The sequence below is a fragment of the Capricornis sumatraensis genome, chromosome 1 (assembly GCF_032405125.1).
Source record: "Capricornis sumatraensis isolate serow.1 chromosome 1, serow.2, whole genome shotgun sequence".
Taxonomy (NCBI): Eukaryota; Metazoa; Chordata; class Mammalia; order Artiodactyla; family Bovidae; genus Capricornis; species Capricornis sumatraensis.
Genome location: NC_091069.1, coordinates 94,096,325 through 94,115,933, shown reverse-complemented (window position 1 = coordinate 94,115,933; position 19,609 = coordinate 94,096,325). Strand labels below are relative to the sequence as shown.

At 37.9% G+C, this 19,609-nt stretch overlaps 1 protein-coding gene across 4 annotated transcripts in view; it reads left to right on the top strand.

Annotated features, from left to right (window-relative positions):
* EXOC6B (exocyst complex component 6B) overlaps positions 1 to 19,609 on the top strand; it is a 711,360-nt gene that overhangs the window by 500,684 nt on the left and 191,067 nt on the right. For all 4 annotated transcript variants that reach the window (XM_068984191.1, XM_068984200.1, XM_068984185.1 and 1 more), the window contains one exon: positions 11,355 to 11,496. In XM_068984191.1, coding sequence (XP_068840292.1) covers positions 11,355 to 11,496 — 142 coding nt within the window. The remainder of the gene's footprint in view (positions 1 to 11,354; positions 11,497 to 19,609) is intronic.

Below are 19,609 nucleotides of genomic sequence, written 5' to 3'. Positions count from 1 at the left end.
CTAATAGTTTAGCAAGATGTGGAGTACAAAGTCACTATGCAAACAATTCTATTTCTAGGTACTAATAATGAAATAATTAGAATCTGACATTAAAAATCAATATAATTAAATAACATCAAAAAACTGGAAGTACTTTGTCTGGAAGTACTTTGTAATAGGCAAAATATGTACAAAACTTATATACTCAAAACTGCAAAACTAAATTAGCAAAATTAAAATTCTTAAGTGGAAGCGTATACTATGTTTATGGATGCAATATTGTTAAAATGTCAGTTCTCCCATTACTAATCTGTGGCCGTTCTTCTCTAAGCTTCTGAGTGAGAATTAAGCCTTAATGCTCTAAGCTATCCATTATATATAATAAATTAATATTTCTTATATTCATGTAAAATCATACTAGCTATGCCAATCTAGAGGAAATAGAGTATAGATGTTAACAAGCTGATTTCAAGATTTATATGAAAATTGAAAGGACCTAAAATAAAGACTATCATGAAAAAGAATAATGTTTGGAGAACTTTAGGCTGCTTGATTTCTATATCTACTCTAAAGTTTGGGCTGTTGAAGACAGTGAAGTACTGGCATAAAGACAGACAAAAAGATCAATGGACCTGAATAGGAAGTCTCAAAATAGACCCACATGTAGTGGTCACTTGATTTTCAACAAAGGTGCCTATGCAGTGGGCGAAAGATGAGTCTTCTCAATAGACGTGTTCAAGCAATCCAGTATTTGAATTGACAAGAAAATTAGTACTGACATCTACCCCACGCTATTAATTAAAATGGATTATACAGCTAACTGTGAAAGCTAACATAGTAAACTGTCTAAAAAATGTATAAGAATATCTTCAAGACTTGGACTTAAGCAAAGATTTCTTAGACAAGTCATAAAGGGTATTAGCCATAAAAAGAAAAGGTAATACTTTATCAAAATCATACATTTCTGATCATAAAAAAAAACACTATTAAGAACACAAAAAGGCAAGCCAAAGAACATGTGAAAGTATTTTCAGTACTTGTAACAAATCAGTCATCCAGAAAACACAAAGATCTTGTACAAATCTCTAAGGAAATGTTAGTTCACACTTTCACCTACCCCCAGTGTGGACAATAAACTTAACTGGTACTTTACAAAAGAGGATATACATTTGCCCAATAGGCCCATGAAAATATGCTTTAATAGACTTCCTCAAAAGGGACTGTAGATTGAAACTGCAATAAATGCCACTATATGCTGATAAAATAGGAGGAATTAAAAAGACTTATAATACCAAGTGTCAAAGAAGATACAGAACAACTCTCAATACATAGCTGGTAGGAGAATGAAATAATACAATCACTCTGAAGAACTTTGACAGTTTCTCATAAGATTAAGCATACTACTAACAAACTATGATCCAGCAGTTTCACTCCTAGGTATTTTTCCAAGGAAAACAAATAGTTCCACTTGAAAGACTATTCACAGGGCTTCCCTGGTGGTCCAGTGGTTAAGAATCCACCTGCCAAGCAGGGCACAGGTTCGATCCCTGCTCTGGGAAGACCCCACATGCCGTGGAGCAACTAATCCTGTGTGCTACGAGAACTGAACTGGTGCTCTGAAGCCCACACACCACAACTACTGAGCCCTCATTTCACAACTGCTGAAGCCTGTGCGCCCTAGAGTCTGTGCTCCACAATAAGAGAAGCCACTGCAAGGAGAAGCCCGAGCACCGCAACAAGGAGCAGCCCCCACAACTAGAGAAAGCACATGCATAGCCATGAAGACCAAGTATAGCCAAGTAATAATAAGTAAATAAACCTTACGAAAAAAGGACACTCCTTGACATAAATCATAGCAATATTTTAAAAGACAATTCATAATCGTGACTACATAGAAATAAACCAAGTTGGTGTCAATAGGAAAAATGAATAAACAGATTGTGGTTTATTCATACCTGTAGGGGTGTTTTTTGTGTTATGTATGAAGTTCAAGAAATAGGCAAAACATATCTATGGGCTTTAGAAAAGTTACGTCATGGTGTCAGTGGATCTACTGATTTGAAAGGGGCATGAAGAACTTTCACGTTTTACGGGAAATATTTCACATCTTGATCTGGATGTCAGTTTTAGAGGGTTTTACATGTAAAGGTCATAAATGGAAACAGTGACAGACTTTATTTCCTCGGGCTCCAAAATCACTTCAGAAGGTGACTGTAGCCATGAAATTAAAAAGATGCTTGCTCCTTGGAAGGAAAGCTATGACAAACCTAGACGGTGTATTCAAAAGCAGGAACATTACTTTGCTGACAAAGTTCCGTATAGTCAAAGCTATGATTTTTCCAGTAGTCATGTATGGATGTAAGAGTTGTACCATAAAGAAGACTGAGCATCAAAGAATTGATGCTTTTGAACTGTGGTGTTGTAGAAGACTCTTGAGAGTCCTTTGGACTGCAAAGAGATCAAATCAGTCAATCCTAAAGGAAATCAAATTGCCAACATCCCCTAGATCATCGAAAAAGCAAGAGAGATCCTGAAAAACATCTTTTTCTGCTTTATTGACCATGCCAAAGCCTTTGACTGTGTGGATCACAATAAACAGGAAAATTCTGAAAGAGATGGGAATACCAGACCACCTGACCCACCTCTTGAGAAACATATGCAGGTCAGGAAGCAACAGTTAGAACTGGACATGGAACAACAGACTGGTTCCAAATAGGAAAAGGAGTACGTCAAGGCTGTATATTGTCACCCTGCTTATTTAACTTCTTTGCAGAGTACATCATGAGAAATGCTGGGCTGGAAAAAGCCCAAGCTGGAATCAAGATTGCTGGGAGAAATATGAATAACCTCAGATATGCAGATGACACCACTCTTATGCCAGAAAGGGAAGAGGAACTAAAGAGCCTCTTGATGAAAGTGAAAAAGGAGAGTGAAAAAGTTGGCTTAAAGCTCAACTTTTAGAAAACTAAGATCATGGCATCCAGTCCCATCACTTCATGAGAAATGGATGGGGAAACAGCGGAAACAGTGGCTGACTTTATTTTCTTGGACTCCAAAATCACTGCAGATGGTGATTGCAGCCATGAAATGAAAAGACGCTTACTCCTTGGAAGGAAAGTCATGACCAACCTAGACAGCATATTAAAAAGCAGAGACATTACTTTGTCAACAAAGGTCCGTCTAGTCAAGGCTATGGTTTTTCCTGTGGTCATGTATGGATGTGAGAGTTGGACTACAAAGAAAGCTGAGCACTGAAAAATTGATGCTTTTGAAGTGTGGTGTTGGAGAAGACTCTTGAGAGTCCCTTGGACTGCAAGGAGATCCAGCCAGTCCATCCTAAAGGAGATCAGTCCTGGGTGTTCATTGGAAGGACTGATGTTGAAGCTGAAGCTCCAGTACTTTGGCCACCTGATGTGAAGAGGTGACTCATTTGAAAAGACCCTGATGCTGGGAAAGATTGCAGGCAGGAGAAGAAAGGGATGACAGAGGATTAGGTGGTTGGATGGCATCACCGACTCGATGGACATGAGTTTGGGTAAATCTGGGAGTTGGTGATGGACAGGGAGGCCTGGCATGCTGCGGTTTATGGGGTCGCAAAGAGTCGGACACGCCTGAGTGGCTGAACTGAAAGGCAGTCAATCCTGAATATTTATTGGAAGGACTGATGGTGAAGCTGAAGCTCCAATACTTTGGCCACCTGATGCGAAGAACTGACTTATTGGGAAAGACCCTGATGCTGGAAAAAATTGAAGGCAGGAGAAAAAGGGGACGACAGAGGATGAGATGGTTGGATGGATGGCATCACCAACTCGATGGGCATGAGTTTGAGCAAGCTCCAGAAGTTGCGGATGCACAGGGAAGCTTGGTGTGCTGCAGTCCATGTGGTTGCAAAGAGTCAGACACAGCTGAGTGACTGAATAAGAAAGGTCATCAAGCTGTATATTCTTAAGATCTCCATATGTACTGTTTGGGACCATACCTCAATAAAACCATGGATAGCGAAAAGTATTTTTAGAAAGTTTCTTGTGTTTCTTGAAAAATGACCAGGAATGAGTGAAAAAGGTAGGTGAGTCTGAGACCCAGGCTTATGACATCTATTATATCCCTCCTCTGCCACTTCCTTCCATCTACATCCTAGTTTTCTTTTGACTCTGCGTTTTCATTTGAACTTAATAATTTTTTCATGAGAAATTGATTAGGCATTATTTCCCCTTATTTACTTTCTGTTGTTTTTTTCTGATTTTTAATTTACTAGAGGTTCACCATTTCATTGTAGACTCTACTAATGTCATCAAATAACACCATATACCTTGCATAGTGTATTTTAACTATCACCCTTGGGCTTCATTTTCTTTAGTTACTAGGGAATATTTGTTTATCTAAAATAGTACTTTGTGAATCTTTTGATGAGTGGGTATTTATATAGATTCTCTAATTGAATTTGAGATTGCTCTTTAAATAGGATTATAATCCTTCCTAAGACATGGATACAGTTGTAGGAAAAACTACTTGGACAATATATGTGATTTTTAAGATGGTTTAGATATAAAGACTTTGCCATAGGGTTTCTGCAGCACATAGGAACCAAAGTTCAAAACATGGGTCCCAGATAACAGGAACATATGGAATGATCCAGAACTCTGCTCTCTGAATGTGGCTTATAGAATATCCATTCTGAGTAAATAGCAAGTGTAGTGCTCTGGGAATGAAGCGGCCATACCCATGTCTATGGGATACTGAGGAAAGGAAAACAAGGCAACTTCCTTGTTCAGAAGAAAGGACAGCTGGAAGAAACTGTCTACAGTCGTGGTCAGGGCAGAAGTCTAAGGAGTTAGAGGTACGGGTACACAGAAAGAATGAGCAGTGTATAGGGTGGATTTATGGCTCTCTGAGTAGTTCTCACTTGCCTTGCTAGAACAGTTTCTGTGTCTGAACTTTTCTCTTTCACAGTGAAATAACTCATTAAATAACTAGAGAAAGATAAAATTTGAAATATCATACTGTAAGCAATGGAGTGTTACTCAGAGAGCAGGGAAGAAAGTTGGTGTGAAAAGACAGCTCTTTTGTTTGCTGGAAGATTTCTGATTACAGTTTCAATTTCCGTGCTTGTGATGGGTCTGTTAAGATTTTCTATTTCTTCCTGGTTCAGTTTTGGAAAATTGTACTTTTCTAAGAATTTGTCCATTTCTTCCACGTTGTCCATTTTATTGGCATACAACTGCTGATAGTAGTCTCTTATGATCCTTTGTATTTCTGTGTTGTCTGTTGTGATCTCTCCATTTGAATCGCCAGTCTATGTCTGACGCAGGATACAGCATGCTTGGGGCTGGTGCATGGGGATGACCCAGAGAGATGTTATGGGGAGGGAGGTGGGAGGGGGGTTCATGTTTGGGAACACATGTAAGAATTAAAGATTTTAAAATTAAAAAAAATAAAAAACTAAAAAAAAAAAAAAGAAAAAAAAAGAAAAGACAGCTCTTTCACAGAATAGTTCCTTGCCTCCTTTAAGCATTCCTTACTTTGAAACTTAAGATTATCCATAGAAAGAGAAATTTGGCTTTGACCACTTAAAGTCATATAGTTAAGATTCTTGATGATCCGGAGCTCAAATCTGATCCCAGCAGGTTGACAGAGAGCTGTGGTTGGGATTCATTCTAAACATCTGTGAATCCAGTGTTCTTTGGATGCTTTCTTAGATGGAGAAGGGAGAAAAAAAAAGTTTTCTTCTTGTCCTCTTCATTCCCTTACCCACAGTCTCAAAACTACAGAAAAACAATATAGTAAGTATCACAAGGACTTTTACTGGAAGGCAGAATCAAATGATAAGAGCCTTTGGCGTTTGACAAGGCCGAATTCACATCTTTGGTCCACAACTCACGAGATGTTTTCATATGGCTTAACTTCTCTACCCTTATATATAAAGTGAAAGTGAAGTCGCTCAGTCGTGTCCGACTCTTTGTGACCCTGTGGACTGTAGCCCACCAGGCTCCTCCATCCATGGGATTCTCCAGGCAAGAGTACTGGAGTGGGGTGCCATTTCCTTCTCCAGGGGATCTTCCCAACCCAGGGATCGAACCCAGGTCTCCTACATTGCAGGCAGACGCTTTAACCTCTGAACCACCAGGGAAGCCCTTATCTATAAAGTGAAGTGAAGTCGCTCAGTTGTGTCCGACTCTTTGTGACCCCACAGACTGTAGCCTACCAGGCTCCTCTGACCATGGGATTTTCCAGGCAATAGTAGTGGAGTGGATTGCCATTTCCTTCTCCAGGGGATCTTCCCAACCCAGGGCTCAAATCCGGATCTCCCGCATTGTAGACAGACGCTTTACCATCTGAGCCCCTCATGGGGTTCTTGTGAGAATTATATGAGAAACTATTTTCAAAACACTTGGCACATAATCAGTGCTCAGTATATGGAAGCAGCTGCTCTGGTGATGGTGGTAGGGTTTGTGGTGTTACTCTGGGTGATGATACTTTCTCTAAACTGTTCACCTCTACTCGCTTGTATTTACTACTATGACATAGCACTTAGTATTGTATAATTGAAGTACATAGTAATGGAAAGTTATGAATACTAAACTTTCTGTATTTCCTTGATATTTGTGAGATTCCTATACATTTTTCTTAGTTGTGTTTAGTTATATCTGTGTATGAAACAATGGATGGTATCTCCCTTTTTGTAGAAGAGAATGAGACAGCCCTGAAGCATAAAGTTGGACGGCAGTGTGAACGTACTTTGCAGTCTAGAACTATTGCTTCATTTAGACATACCAAAATTTTAAATGCCGTAGTTTCTTTCCCTGCAAATCACATAAATTTCAAGGAAATGTAGACGCATGAAATGACACTGCAGTAACTCACTGAGTGCAAAGTTTTATGGCACAAGGGAGACTGTAAATAGAGAATAGAAGGTAGATGGAATAATTCAAATTAGATGATGTGAATCTGCATATATTTTTGAAGGAAGTGGGTTGATTTGGTTACTAAAGAGCTCCATGGTGAAAATAAAAAATGTATTATCACAGGTCTTGACTTATGCCCAGTGATGGTCCTCACTATGGTAATAAGCCTGACTTTGAACTTACAATATGAATTTTCACCAATGTGCTCTTCTTGGTTTCCCAAAACTTCTTTTTTTTAAAGGTATTTTAACTGAATTGAGAAGTAGTATGAACGATTTAAGTCCTTTGGTAATTGACTTTCAGTTCATTTAGTTGATATTTATTGACTCTCTTGGAATATGGAAATTTTGTAGCTGCATCAAGAGGAAGTATGATGTTGCCTATAGAGCTTTTTATAAGACTGTGTGACTCAATCTCCCTGCATCCCAGGTTCCTCATATATTCAAAATATGATGATAATGCTTAGGTCATTTTTCATCTTCTCTGACATTCTATTTCTGTTCATGTGTAGTCTCTGTACACTATCATAGCCTCATAAGATATAACCTAGTTGTGATTATCACTGATTTGAAACTATTCCTGGGGGTATCCAAAGGCAGTTTGGGTCAGATTAAGTTTTCTTATGTTCCAGATTCTTATCCTGTCTTAGAGTTTGGCGGTTCATTCCTAGAAAGAATCTACTTCATAAGCAGATTACTTAATAAAGAGGGTGAAAGCAGCAATTTTTATTGCTTAATGCTTTGATTATTATTGCCTAAGTCTCTGTTTATCCTTTCTTAGAAAACCTATGGATGCTGTGGTAACCAGAAGCAATGGAAACCAGAAGTAAAAAGGGAAACACGGGAATGAATAGCAGACTGTGAATTAGCAAAGCTCCAAAATGCTTTCTAGAATTAGAAAACTGTTTAACAATGAAAATATACATTTCTGCAATTATCACTGTTTGGAAATAAAGAATTAGCTTGAGTGGGAGGAAATAGGGTGGAAAGTGATTGGAGGACAGTTAAGTAATTCAGTGTGTTAAGGTAGTATATAGCATATGGTCAAGTGCCTTTGGCTCTATTGATATAAACTGATAGATTTGTTTCATGTTAATGCTAAAGTTGATAAGCTATTTAATATTTTGGGATAAATAATGAGTTTAAAGTATCAACTAACTTTTCCTAAATTACACTTCTAATGAGTGATGGACATAAAAATTCAAACCTTGGTCTTTCTGATTGTGAGCTGTCTTATTTTAATTTTATTAGGTCAATTTTGCTTCTCCTTGGCAATCTGTTTTGACTGCTCGAAACAAGCTTTTCAAATGTTATCTTCTCAGCCTCCAGCTTAATTGGACTTTTAGCTGTTTAATTTTTACATCTCCTTGTTCAGTTTGTTAGGACCTGTAAGTATCTATCTTGGCCTAGATAATTATTTTGAACTTTAAGTTAAAAAGCATGCCCCAGCAGATACTCAGTATTTGAAGAGCTGGCTCCTGAACTACTACTGTCCTACCTGTTTGGACCTAGTTTTTATGTCTTGGATAACCTGTCAACCCTGTTATTATCTGAACCTGTTTCAGCCCAACTGTTCCAGTATAAGACAGTGTAAGATTTACTGTTGCTTTTTAGGTGATGATTTACTGGAAAGATACAGATTTAGGATTGGGTAGAAGTAACAAATAGCTGTATTAGTTTGTCTAAATTTCTTAACCTCACAGAGAAGTGAGGTTTATTCATCTACAAGAAAGGAATAATGCCAACTTCTTGGGGTGATTGGGAGAATTAAATGAAGTAACATAAGATGTCAGCTGCCTGAGACAGAGTGTCTTTCCCTTTTCTCTGCCTTCTGATATGCAGTGTTATCTCTGGACTTACATTTTAGTCTATCCTAATTGCTTCACTGCACTCCCACGCTCACTGTTGAAAAGCCATAGGGCTTCTCACAGCTTTGATCTGCTGCCTCTGAGTGTTCACATGGGATGTAGCCTAACAACTGTGTTGAATTATATGGCTTCTTGGTGGCACCGGTTCTAGGTTTCCAGCATGCCATTTAATGTGGATTTCTTTTTGTGACTTTTCTCTTTAGGCTACTTTATGCTTCTATTGCCTTTCTGACTTGGTCTCTATTCCCTAACTTAAGTATTTCCATTTGTTGTCTTAAATCACCTACAGAGTGTGGGTCTTGAGAACATACAAACAGAACCATCTAGAGGAGAAACATTTTTAGAATGTGTAATGTCACTGTTTATTAGTTATTTTTTATTCTATAAAATAATTTTTAATCAAATAAAATTTAGAAAATTTCTACTTTTTTTTTTTTTTTACTTTCTCAAAGGTAGAAGCCAGACATACAAATCATAAAATATCTCTTATTTAATTGTGGAAAAAATTGTTATAGTACTCATGCTGGTGATTATGCAACTAAGTGACACTCAGAAATATCTAGGAACATTGTAAATCAGAACATACTGTAGGCAGAACTATTTATAGTTAGGTATTTGGAAATCTGGCTTCTACCTGTGTTCATCTTCATATATACACATGTACATTATGAATCAGTCTCATTCTAGTAGATTCAAAAAATAACCTTAAAGGAATTATCTGAAGTATATAAAAAGGCATGCAAATTGAAAACTTCATTGTGGTATTGTTTGTTCTATTTGTTCAATTTAAAGCCTGCTACTTTTGTAGAAGGGGCTTCCCTGGTGGCTCAGCAGTAAAGAATCTGCCTGCCAATAGAAAGGGGTTCAGTCTCTGGGTTCTGAAGATCCCCTGGAGAAAGAAATGGCAGCCCACTCCAGTATTCTTACCTGGGAAATCCCATGGACAGGGAAGTCTGGAGGGCTGTAGTCCATGAGGTCGCAAAAGAGTCAGACGTCTTAGCGGCTAGACAACAGCAACAACTTTTGTAGAAGGCCCTGGCCCAGAGAAACATGTGAAAAAAAAAAAAAAATATATATATATATATATATACGAAAACTATAGTCAGAATCTGGCATAATAGCAAAAGGAAAAAAACAACAACCATAAACCATCAAGAACAGAAGAATGGACAGATGGATTACGATATAGTCCTAAAATGGGATACTGTGGAATAACTAAAGGGATAAACTACAACCACATGTATTTCATTAAAAAAAATCCACATTCAGAACATTGACAGCAAGTTGTAGGAGGATATCCTGTGTAGTAATAGAAAGTTCCAAATACATAAAATAAGATGTTGTTTCTTATTTTATACTTGTCATATAATATTTTTATAATACAAATGGTATACTTAACACAAGAAATGGTCACCTCTGGGGAGAGGGAAGAAAATGATTTAAGGAGGCCATATAGGGGTGTTAACTATATTTCTTATGTTTAGTGGATATGTGTGCCCATCATAGAATTATGTATATTTTTCTGTATGACTGAAACACTTCATTATTTCAAAAAAAGAAGGATCCACTGAGTAATATGAGGAGTCAGACTTTTAAAAACTTATCAGGCTTTTCAGACCAGATGATAAATAGCAGAAATAAAATAAATATACATCTGGGGAAGAAATGGATATGTCCTCCATACTGTATAACTCAGACCTGGGACTAAAATATAATTCACTAGTGTAAAAATGAATCTTTCAAAGAAATAGCAAATTACTAATTTTAATATCAGTGTTTTGAAAATTAGAATGTGTGCTCATAATCTTCAGTGCTTATTTTTTGAGAAAATTTGCCCTTTTATTAATTTTTTCAGAAAACTTTTTTGTTTTAAACCATTCTTTTCATTTTATATGTGTTAAATCATAAAATAGTAAACACTTTGGTTTCTAGATAAGTTAGAAAATTGTTTTCATTTGTTCTTTAAGAACTGCAGTAGTTTTGAAGAGATTGCTGAAATTTATTCTCTCTGGAAACATTCTTTCTCAGTTTAATTAAGATTTTGAGTATTGTTTATCTATTGTTGATTTAGGGGAAAAACACTTTGTGAATGAAGAGCTGAGCTTTATGAATTTTAGCTGAGTATTATAGTGACATGACTAATGGTAATGGAGCTAATATTTAAGATGTTTGCCATCAGGTGCTATTAATTTCAAAATTATTTGAAAGGAAGGGTTATCATGATGGAGAAAACCTTTAAAGAAATTCCCAATTGATATTATACGTTTCAATGCCATGCTCCCAAATCTTCCCACCCTCGCCCTCTGCCACAGAGTCAAAAGACTGTTCTATATATCTGTGTCTCTTCACTGAGATGACCCAGAGGGATGGTATGGGGAGGGAGGAGGGAGGGGGGTTCAGGATGGGGAACACGTGTATACCTGTGGTGGATTCATGTTGATGTATGGCAAAACTAATACAATATTGTAAAGTAATTAACCTCCAATTAAAATACATAAATTTATATTAAAAAAAAGAAATTCCCAATTGAAAAATAAATGATTTTAATTTTTGTTGGAATTTCATTTTAATCCATCAACCTTATGATTTGCTTTCTTGTATTTCAGGGAAAGGTGGCCCAGACAGCATGTATGTCAGCTTGCAAGCATTTAGCCACATCTTTGATGCAACTTTTGCTGGAGGCTGAAGTAAGGCAGCTCACCTTGGGAGCATTACAGCAGTTCAACTTGGATGTCAGAGAATGTGAACGTAAGACAGTAAACCATCTTTGTTTACTCACTTCTGCAGGAAAAAAGTTTTAGGTTTGTGGGGTTTTGGTCCTAATGAAGTCAAAGAATATCTAAGTGACAGAAATAATTTGTAGGTCTAAAAGTAAGAGTCTGTCAGCAAGCTGATTTGAACACCCAAAGTGCATAGACCCACGTATAGGAAAAAGACCCCTGGCCACATGGAAGTCTAGAGGGGAATACAAGGCAGACATGCATTTCATACACATCAAAGGAAACCTGATTAGTTCATAGACTTCAAAAGAATGCAGTTCTCAACTATTTGCTTTTTATCTTGTAATTTAAAATTATTTTTTCATCTTATGTGCAAACTCTTCTTAGTCTAAAGAACAAATGGAGTATGCATTTATCAGTCAGAAATACTTTCTATGACAGGTAGAAACAGAAAACCTTAGACAGAGTAGTTAAATAGGTTTTGATTTTCTCAGAGACAGTGTGTTGCTGTACTAATTTAGTTGTTCAGTGATGTCATCAAGGACCCAAGCTCTTTTGTTCCCTCTCCTCTGTTATACTTAGGAATATAGAATTTTCCTCCTCATATATATTATAGTCAGAAAGGACTCACATTCAGTGGACAAAAAGGTGCCAAGATCACCTAGTCTTTTTTATTTAAAAAATTAAAATCTTTTCAGTAAACCCCTAACAAACTTTCCCGTATGTCTCGTTGATCAAAATATAGTTGTATAATATTGAAGAAGTGAATGAGTCTTATTTTCATGTGTAATTAGTAGATTTATCACAGTCCAGATTCTAATCTAGTTTCATAAATAAATTATTCATTAAATGCAAAATATATATATAATTGTATGATCACCTCCAGCTCTCAGGGAGGCTGGGGGATTGAGTATCTGGCAGAGTGAAAGAGGAGCATCATTCCTGACATAGCTCATTTATCATGAATCATCTACTTAGAATTAAACGTGAAATCAAGCTTTGGTTAGCAAAGAAGGAAGGGATGAAAAGTGTTGTAGTGTTCACTGTGCCATTGGTGAGAAATGAAAATGAACTAAAATGATATGACTTCTGGAAACTTCTGTTTCTAGAAAAATTAAACCAGTGAAAAATTACATAAGTGTACTAACACTTCTGCCTCACCTTTTCATTTTTCTACTGCTTACTGGTTTCCTTTGGTGGGCATTTTTTTTTAATGTACCATGCAACGGCAGGATCTTAGTTCTCCAACCAGGTATTGTACCTGGGTTCCCTGCAGTGGAAGCGTGGAGTCCTGACCACTGGACTGCCAGGGAACTCCACCTCTTGGTTGACTTTCGATGGCCGGAAATTAAGGCTATGCTATTTTTTATTAATTAAATAAGACTTCCAGTTCTAGCATCACAGCATAACAGCTATCAAAATCACCCTTTTGCCATAAACAGCTCTAAAACTGGATTACTGTATGAAGCAACCTTTTTCATGCATTAGACAACAGACAGCACACGGCTATGATCCTTCAAAGGGGAAGTGCACAAGGTAACCTTGACATTTGCTCTTGTTTTCTGTCTAAGGGCACTATCTAGACACAGCACAGGAAAGTAGAACCGCTATAAAAAGCTGTGTTTTACATGGGAAAATACCCAGAGATTGGCATATAGAACTGTTGAGACAGCTTAGCTTAGGTTTATGGACCAAGGTACCATAGAGCAAGGAGTTGTTTGGAGAAATAGCTCTGGAAATATGCATTGGAGATCCCTTGAGTCTTTGATCAAAAACTAAGTTGCCATGTGTGGTGTAAAACTCTGGGAGGCTTAGCAGAGAGTAGCCGCTAAGGAGCTATGAGCTGAATAGGAATGCCAGATGTCACAGAGTGCTAGGAAGCCCTGGAATTCTGGCCAACCAGAGTGGAAAGACCACCTTAACATATTGTGCATTCAGTAATACCCTTGAAAGTTAGGCATTAAGAATACTTTTCAAGCTCTGGAGTAAGAGCTAATCTTGATCCACCCTAATAAAGCCTAATAATAAGACTTAACAAGATGAAGGTAATCCGCCAGTAAAATAACTGCCTGCCAAAACATTCAAGAGTCTTTGAAGGAAGAGGAACATGAAAAAGTTTTCAGATTCCCACCATCTAGCATCTACAATTTCACATCAAAAAACTAAAATTTGGGACTTCCCTGGTAGTACAGTGGATAAGAATCCACCTGCCAATGCAGGAAACATAGATTCAGTTCCTGATCCAGGAAGATTCCAAATTCTGCTGAGCAACTAAAAGCCTGTAAACTATGACTAATGAAGCCCATGCGCCCTATAACCAGCAGGCGGCAACTACTGAGCCTGTGTGCCTAAAGCCTGTGCACAAGAGAAGCCACTGCAATGAGAAGCCCACTCGCTGCAACTGGAGATTAGCCCCCACTCTCTACAAGCAGAGAAAGCCTGTGTGCAGCAATGAAGACTCAGTGCAACCAGAAAAATAAGACAAACATTAAAAAACTTAAAAAACCCTACAATCTGACAAACAAATATGTAGGGAAACATGACCCATAACAAGACAAAATGAAAAATAGAAATAGATCCATTGATTATACAAATGTTGAAAATAGTGGACAGGGCCTTTAGAAAACAGAATATATTCAATAATACAAAGGAAAAGGTGGAATGACTGTAGCTGAAATCTTTTCCAGGTTTGATTTAAAAAAGTGTTAACTCACTGATTTAAAAAGCTTAACAAATTTTTAACAAGATAAACATATAGCCACACCCAGGCACATTATGGTCAGACCGCTAAAAATAGCAATAAAAAAGAAAATCTTCAAAGCAAAAGAAAATACACATTACATAATAAAGAACAATGATAAGAATTGGAAACAATGCAATCCAGAAAGCAGTAGAAGAACATCTTTACAATACTGAAAGAAAAAGAAAAAGTCTGTTAACCTTAACTCAGAAATTCTTCTTCTTGTGAAAAATTTCCTTCAAAGATAAAGGTAAAATATAGACATTTTCAAATATGGAAGTTGAAAAAATTTGTCACCAGAAGATCACCACATTTAAAAGCTGGTTTTTCAAGTTGGAAAGAAATTATACTACCTGTGACCCCAGCTCTGCAGTGAAGACAACATTGTTCAAAGATGTAAACCACAGTATCTCTTTCCTCACATCTTTTTGTAGAATCTTGACACTACCAAGAATTGATGTCTGTTAGACTGAAGCGATTAGCAGCAGCAGCAGCAGCAGAGGGAAGTGCGCAGTATTGTATGCATCAAAATTATTTAATTGAAAAACTAATCAACATCTAATTCCCCTTCTCTTGAATCTGGGCAAGCTTGTGACTTGATTGTAACCCACAGAATGTGGCAAAAGTGACTTTTGTGGCTGGATCATAAAAGACAATGCAACCTCCATGTTCTTAGTTAGCTGCTGTATAACAAGTCCCTCTACCCTGAGGCGTCCACGCTGTGAGGAAGCCTAAACCAGCTTGTGTGGACAGACCACATGGAGGAACTCTGGTATATGACGTATAAAATTGTATGCTGTTGCTACTGGGTTTTGTTGTACTCCTTCGAATAGTGCTAGATTTTGTTCTGACCTGCAATTGCATTACTGGTTGGATCCTTTTGAGATTTGTTTTTCATTTATATTGGGTCTAGAGCAACCTTTTTTCTCAGTCAGATTTAAGCCCAAATCTAAAGCAATGCCCTTTGAAATATTCTACCTCATTACCCAAAATATCTGAAGATATTTCAACTCTGGCTGGTGGAAACCCAAAGTATGCCTGGCTATATAAGAACTCCACAAATCATTCTGCCATTTCTTTCTCATACTTCTGTCCCCAGCCTTGGGTAGTTTCTTCTCGTACGTGTACATGTTAATCTTCAGCCAGGTATTCAGTGGGGCCCTTTCATAGTGTTCCTCTTGCAGCTTCCTCCACATGACCATTGGTACTGCAAACGCTAGTTGCATGGCATCCTGGACTACAGTCTCTGGCTTTTGAACTCAGACTAGCATGTTTGTTTGGGTTCCCTCCCTTTGCCCACTATGCATCATACCTAGAAACTGCTACTAGACATGCCCACCTGGTTTGTTTTCTTTCTGTCAGGGATCACAGCCCTGCATTGATTGTTATCTAATATCTAAAACCATTCTTTCAGATGCTTTGGCCAGTTTTCCAGGTTTTTGTGTGTATATATGTGTGCACTATGCCAAAGCCTTTGACTATGTGGATCAGAATAAACTGTGGAAAATTCTGAAAGAGATGGGAATACCAGACCACCTGACCTGCCTCTTGAGAAATCTGTATGCAGGTCAGGAAGCAACAGTTAGAACTGGACATGGAACAACAGACTGGTTCCAAATAGAAAAAGGAGTACGTCTAGGCTGTATATTGTCACCCTGCTTATTTAAGTTCTATGCAGAGTACATCATGAGAAACGCTGGGCTGGCAGAAGCACAAGCTGGAGTCAAGATTGCCGGGAGAAATATCAATAACCTCAGATATGCAGATGACACCACCCTTATGGCAGAAAGTGAAGAGGAACTCAAAAGCCTCTTGATGAAAGTGAAAGAGGAGAGTGAAAAAGTTGGCTTAAAGCTCAACATTCAGAAAACTAAGATCATGGCATCTGGTCCCATCACATCATGGCAGATAGATGGGGAAACAGTGGAAACAATGTCCAGCTTTATTTTGAGGGGCTCCAAAATCACTGCAGATAGTGATTGCAGCCATGAAATTAAAAGATGCTTACTCTTTGGAGCGAAAGTTATGACCAACCTAGATAGCATATTAAAAAGCAGAGATATTACTTTGCCGACTAAGGTCCGTCTAGTCAAGGCTATGGTTTTTCCAGTGGTCATGTATGGATGTGAGAGTTGGACTGTGAAGAAGGCTAAGTGCCAAAGAATTGATGCTTTTGAACTGTGGTGTTGGAGAAGACTCTTAAGAGTCCCTTGGACTGCAAGGAGATCCAGCCAGTCCATCCTAAAGGAGATCAGTCCTGGGTGTTCATTGGATGGACTGATGCTGAAGCTGAAACTCCAATACTTTGGCCACCTCACACAAAGAGTTGACTCATTGGAAAAGACCCTGATGCTGGGAGAGATTGGGGGCAGGGGGAGAAGGGGACGACAGAAGATGAGATGGATGGATGGCATCACCGACTCAATGGTCATGACTTTGAGTGAACTCCGGGAGTTGGTGATGGACAGGGAGGCCTGGCCTGCTGCAATTCACGGGGTCGCAAAGAGTCGGACACGACTGAGCGACTGAACTGAACTGAACTGATGTGTGCAGTGAGAAGATGAGTCTTCTTCCTATTACTCCTTCATGAAATTAGGTGAATTCCATCATGACATTAAGTGAATTCCATGGTGGAATTAAGTGAATATCTTTTCAAAGTTTTACTTTTTAATTTATATATTTTTGAAAGTAATATCTGCTTTTTAAAATTTCCAGGGTAAAAAAGTACAAAAAATTATCATAATCTCATCATTCAAAAATAAGTACAATTCCAGGGATTGTATCCAGGCATGATAACATCCAGCTGCTGCTGCTGCTAAGTCCAACTCTCTGTGACCCCATAGACGGCAGCCCACCAGGCTCCCTCTTCCCTGGGATTCTCCAGGCAAGAACACTGGAGTGGGTTGTTATTTCCTTCTCCAATGCACGAAAGTGAAGAGTGAAAGTGAAGTCACTCAGTCATGTCCAACTCTTAGCGACCCCATGGACTGAAGCCTGCCAGGCTCCTCCATCCATGGGATTTTCCAGGCAAAAGAGTACTGGAGTGGGGTGCCGTTGCCTTCTCTGATAACATCCAGCAGCCATAGTATTTTTTCTAGAAGTCATTCACTGGATTGCTTGCATCTAGTTAGCCAAAATTGTTTCACCTGCTTCTGTCTTAACCAATTATTCCCCAGGAGAATGAAAACATGATTGGATAAACCAATCAAAATTGATTCTTAATGTTAAATATGAAGTTACCTTTTTCTGAATCTTGAGGAATAGTAGAAGCTCATTGTGATATAAATAAAAGAGAGGAAAACAACCAGTTGTTGTTGCTGTTGTTCAGTCACTACATTGTGTCTGACTCTTTCTGCGGCACTCCAGCCTCCTCTGTTCTTGAGTGTCTCCAGAGTTTGCTCAGCTTCGTGTCCATTGAGTCCAGTCATGCTATCTAACCATTTCATCCTGTCACCCTTTTCTCCTTTTGCCTTCAATCTTTCCCAGCATTAGTGTCTTTTCCAACGAGTTGGTTCCTTGAATCAGATGGCCAAAGTATTGGAGCTTCAGCTTCACCATCAGTCCTTCCAATGAATATTCAGGGTTGCTTTCCTTTAGGATTGACTGATTAGGTCTCCTTGCTTTCCAAGGGACTCTCAAGAGTCTTCTCCAACACCGCAGTTCAAAAGCATCAATTCTTCATGGCCAGTTCTCACAGCCATATATGACAACTGGAAACACCGTAGCATTGACTATGCAGACTTTTGTCAGCAAAGTGCTGTCTATGCTTTTTAATACACTGTCTAGGTTTATGATAGCTTTCCTTCCAAGGAGCAAATGTCTTTTAATTTTATGGCTGCAGTCACCATCCACAGTGACTTTGGAGCCCACGAAAATAGAGTCTGTCAACTGCTTCCACTTTTTCTTCTACTTGCCATGAAGTGGTAGGACTGGATGCCATGATCTTAGTTTTTTTTAATGTTGAGTTTCAAGCCAGCTTTTTCAGTCTCCTCTTTCACCCTCGTCAAGAGGCTCTTTAGTTCCTCTTCACTTTCTGCCATTAGAGTGGTATCATGTGCATATCTGAGGTTGTTGATGTTTCTCCCAGAAATTTTGATTCTAGCTTGAGCTTCATCCATCCTGGCATTTTTCACGATGTACTCTGAATATAATTTAAATAAACAACCAGTACCATTGGTTGAATAGGAAAATCTGATGGATGATTGGGAATGACTTGTGACTGCATTTTTGATAGAGCTAAAAGATAAAGAGGGATGAAAGGTGATAAGCTAAAATATATTAACCTCGAGGAGGAGGAGCATTGAGAGAATAAGGAAAATGCCCATCTTATAGCCCAATTCTGAAAGTCATTTTATATGAAAGAATGAACAGTTTCTATTTAGACAATTTATAGGTGAATTGGTATCCTTAGTAGAGAGCTATATTTCAGTTAATATTGAGGAAGAGACCATGAAAAGGTGGAAACTGTGCAAATAGTTTGTTAATTTTGCAAAAGGAGTCCCAGCGGCCAGTGTCTTATCTGAAAAGCCATTCAATATCTATAATAGCCTTTTGTAATTGGGATCAGCTTGAAGCTAACATTTGTAAAGCATGACAGTGCCTCTAATAACCCTATTACCACTGAAATTTTTTCTCCGTATATTGAAGAGCCTCTAAGGTTCATTGATTTAGAATTTAATGTTTCATTTCTGATTGGCATTAATTTGTCTGTCAAAAAACTTTTCATGGACATTTATTTTAATTTAAAAGAAAGAATTCTATGTCTTTTGGTATACCATCCCCCTCATTTTCTTCTTTAGATGCTCAGTGGTCTATAAAAAATCTTAAAGAAATGATACATAAGATTCACATAACTATACAGAGGCGTATTAAAGCAACTCCAAATGACAAGATAATTAACACTTACATCTTTCTACCCAGTGGTGTGTACGTGAGGTATTTTTGCTATTGTCTGTGAGTCCTTGGAAGAACTGTGTATAGGTCTTAAATAAAACTTTGGACAAGATAGAATGTGAATGTATCTTTAGTGTTTGACTCTGAGGCCTGGCCTGCCACTTTGTTAGATTCAAATACTAAGACGATAATCAATTAGGATAGTGTAGTCATTAAGAACTCAAATTTTAGAGTCAGCTCAATCAGATGGATTCAAGTCACCACTTCTTTTTAGTGTGATCGTGTATAAATTATTTAACCTCTTATAGCTCCATTTATGAAATAGGTACAATAATAGTACCTAATATTACAGGAATGGGTTTAGAATTAAATGAGATAATGCATGAAAGAGTTTATTTCATTACTGGCAAAATATTAAATTTGTAGTAAGGAATAACTTCTCCTATTGTTATCATTGTCAGCAGCCACAGCAGTTAATAAACATCCAGCAACTCTCAGAAGGTCCTTT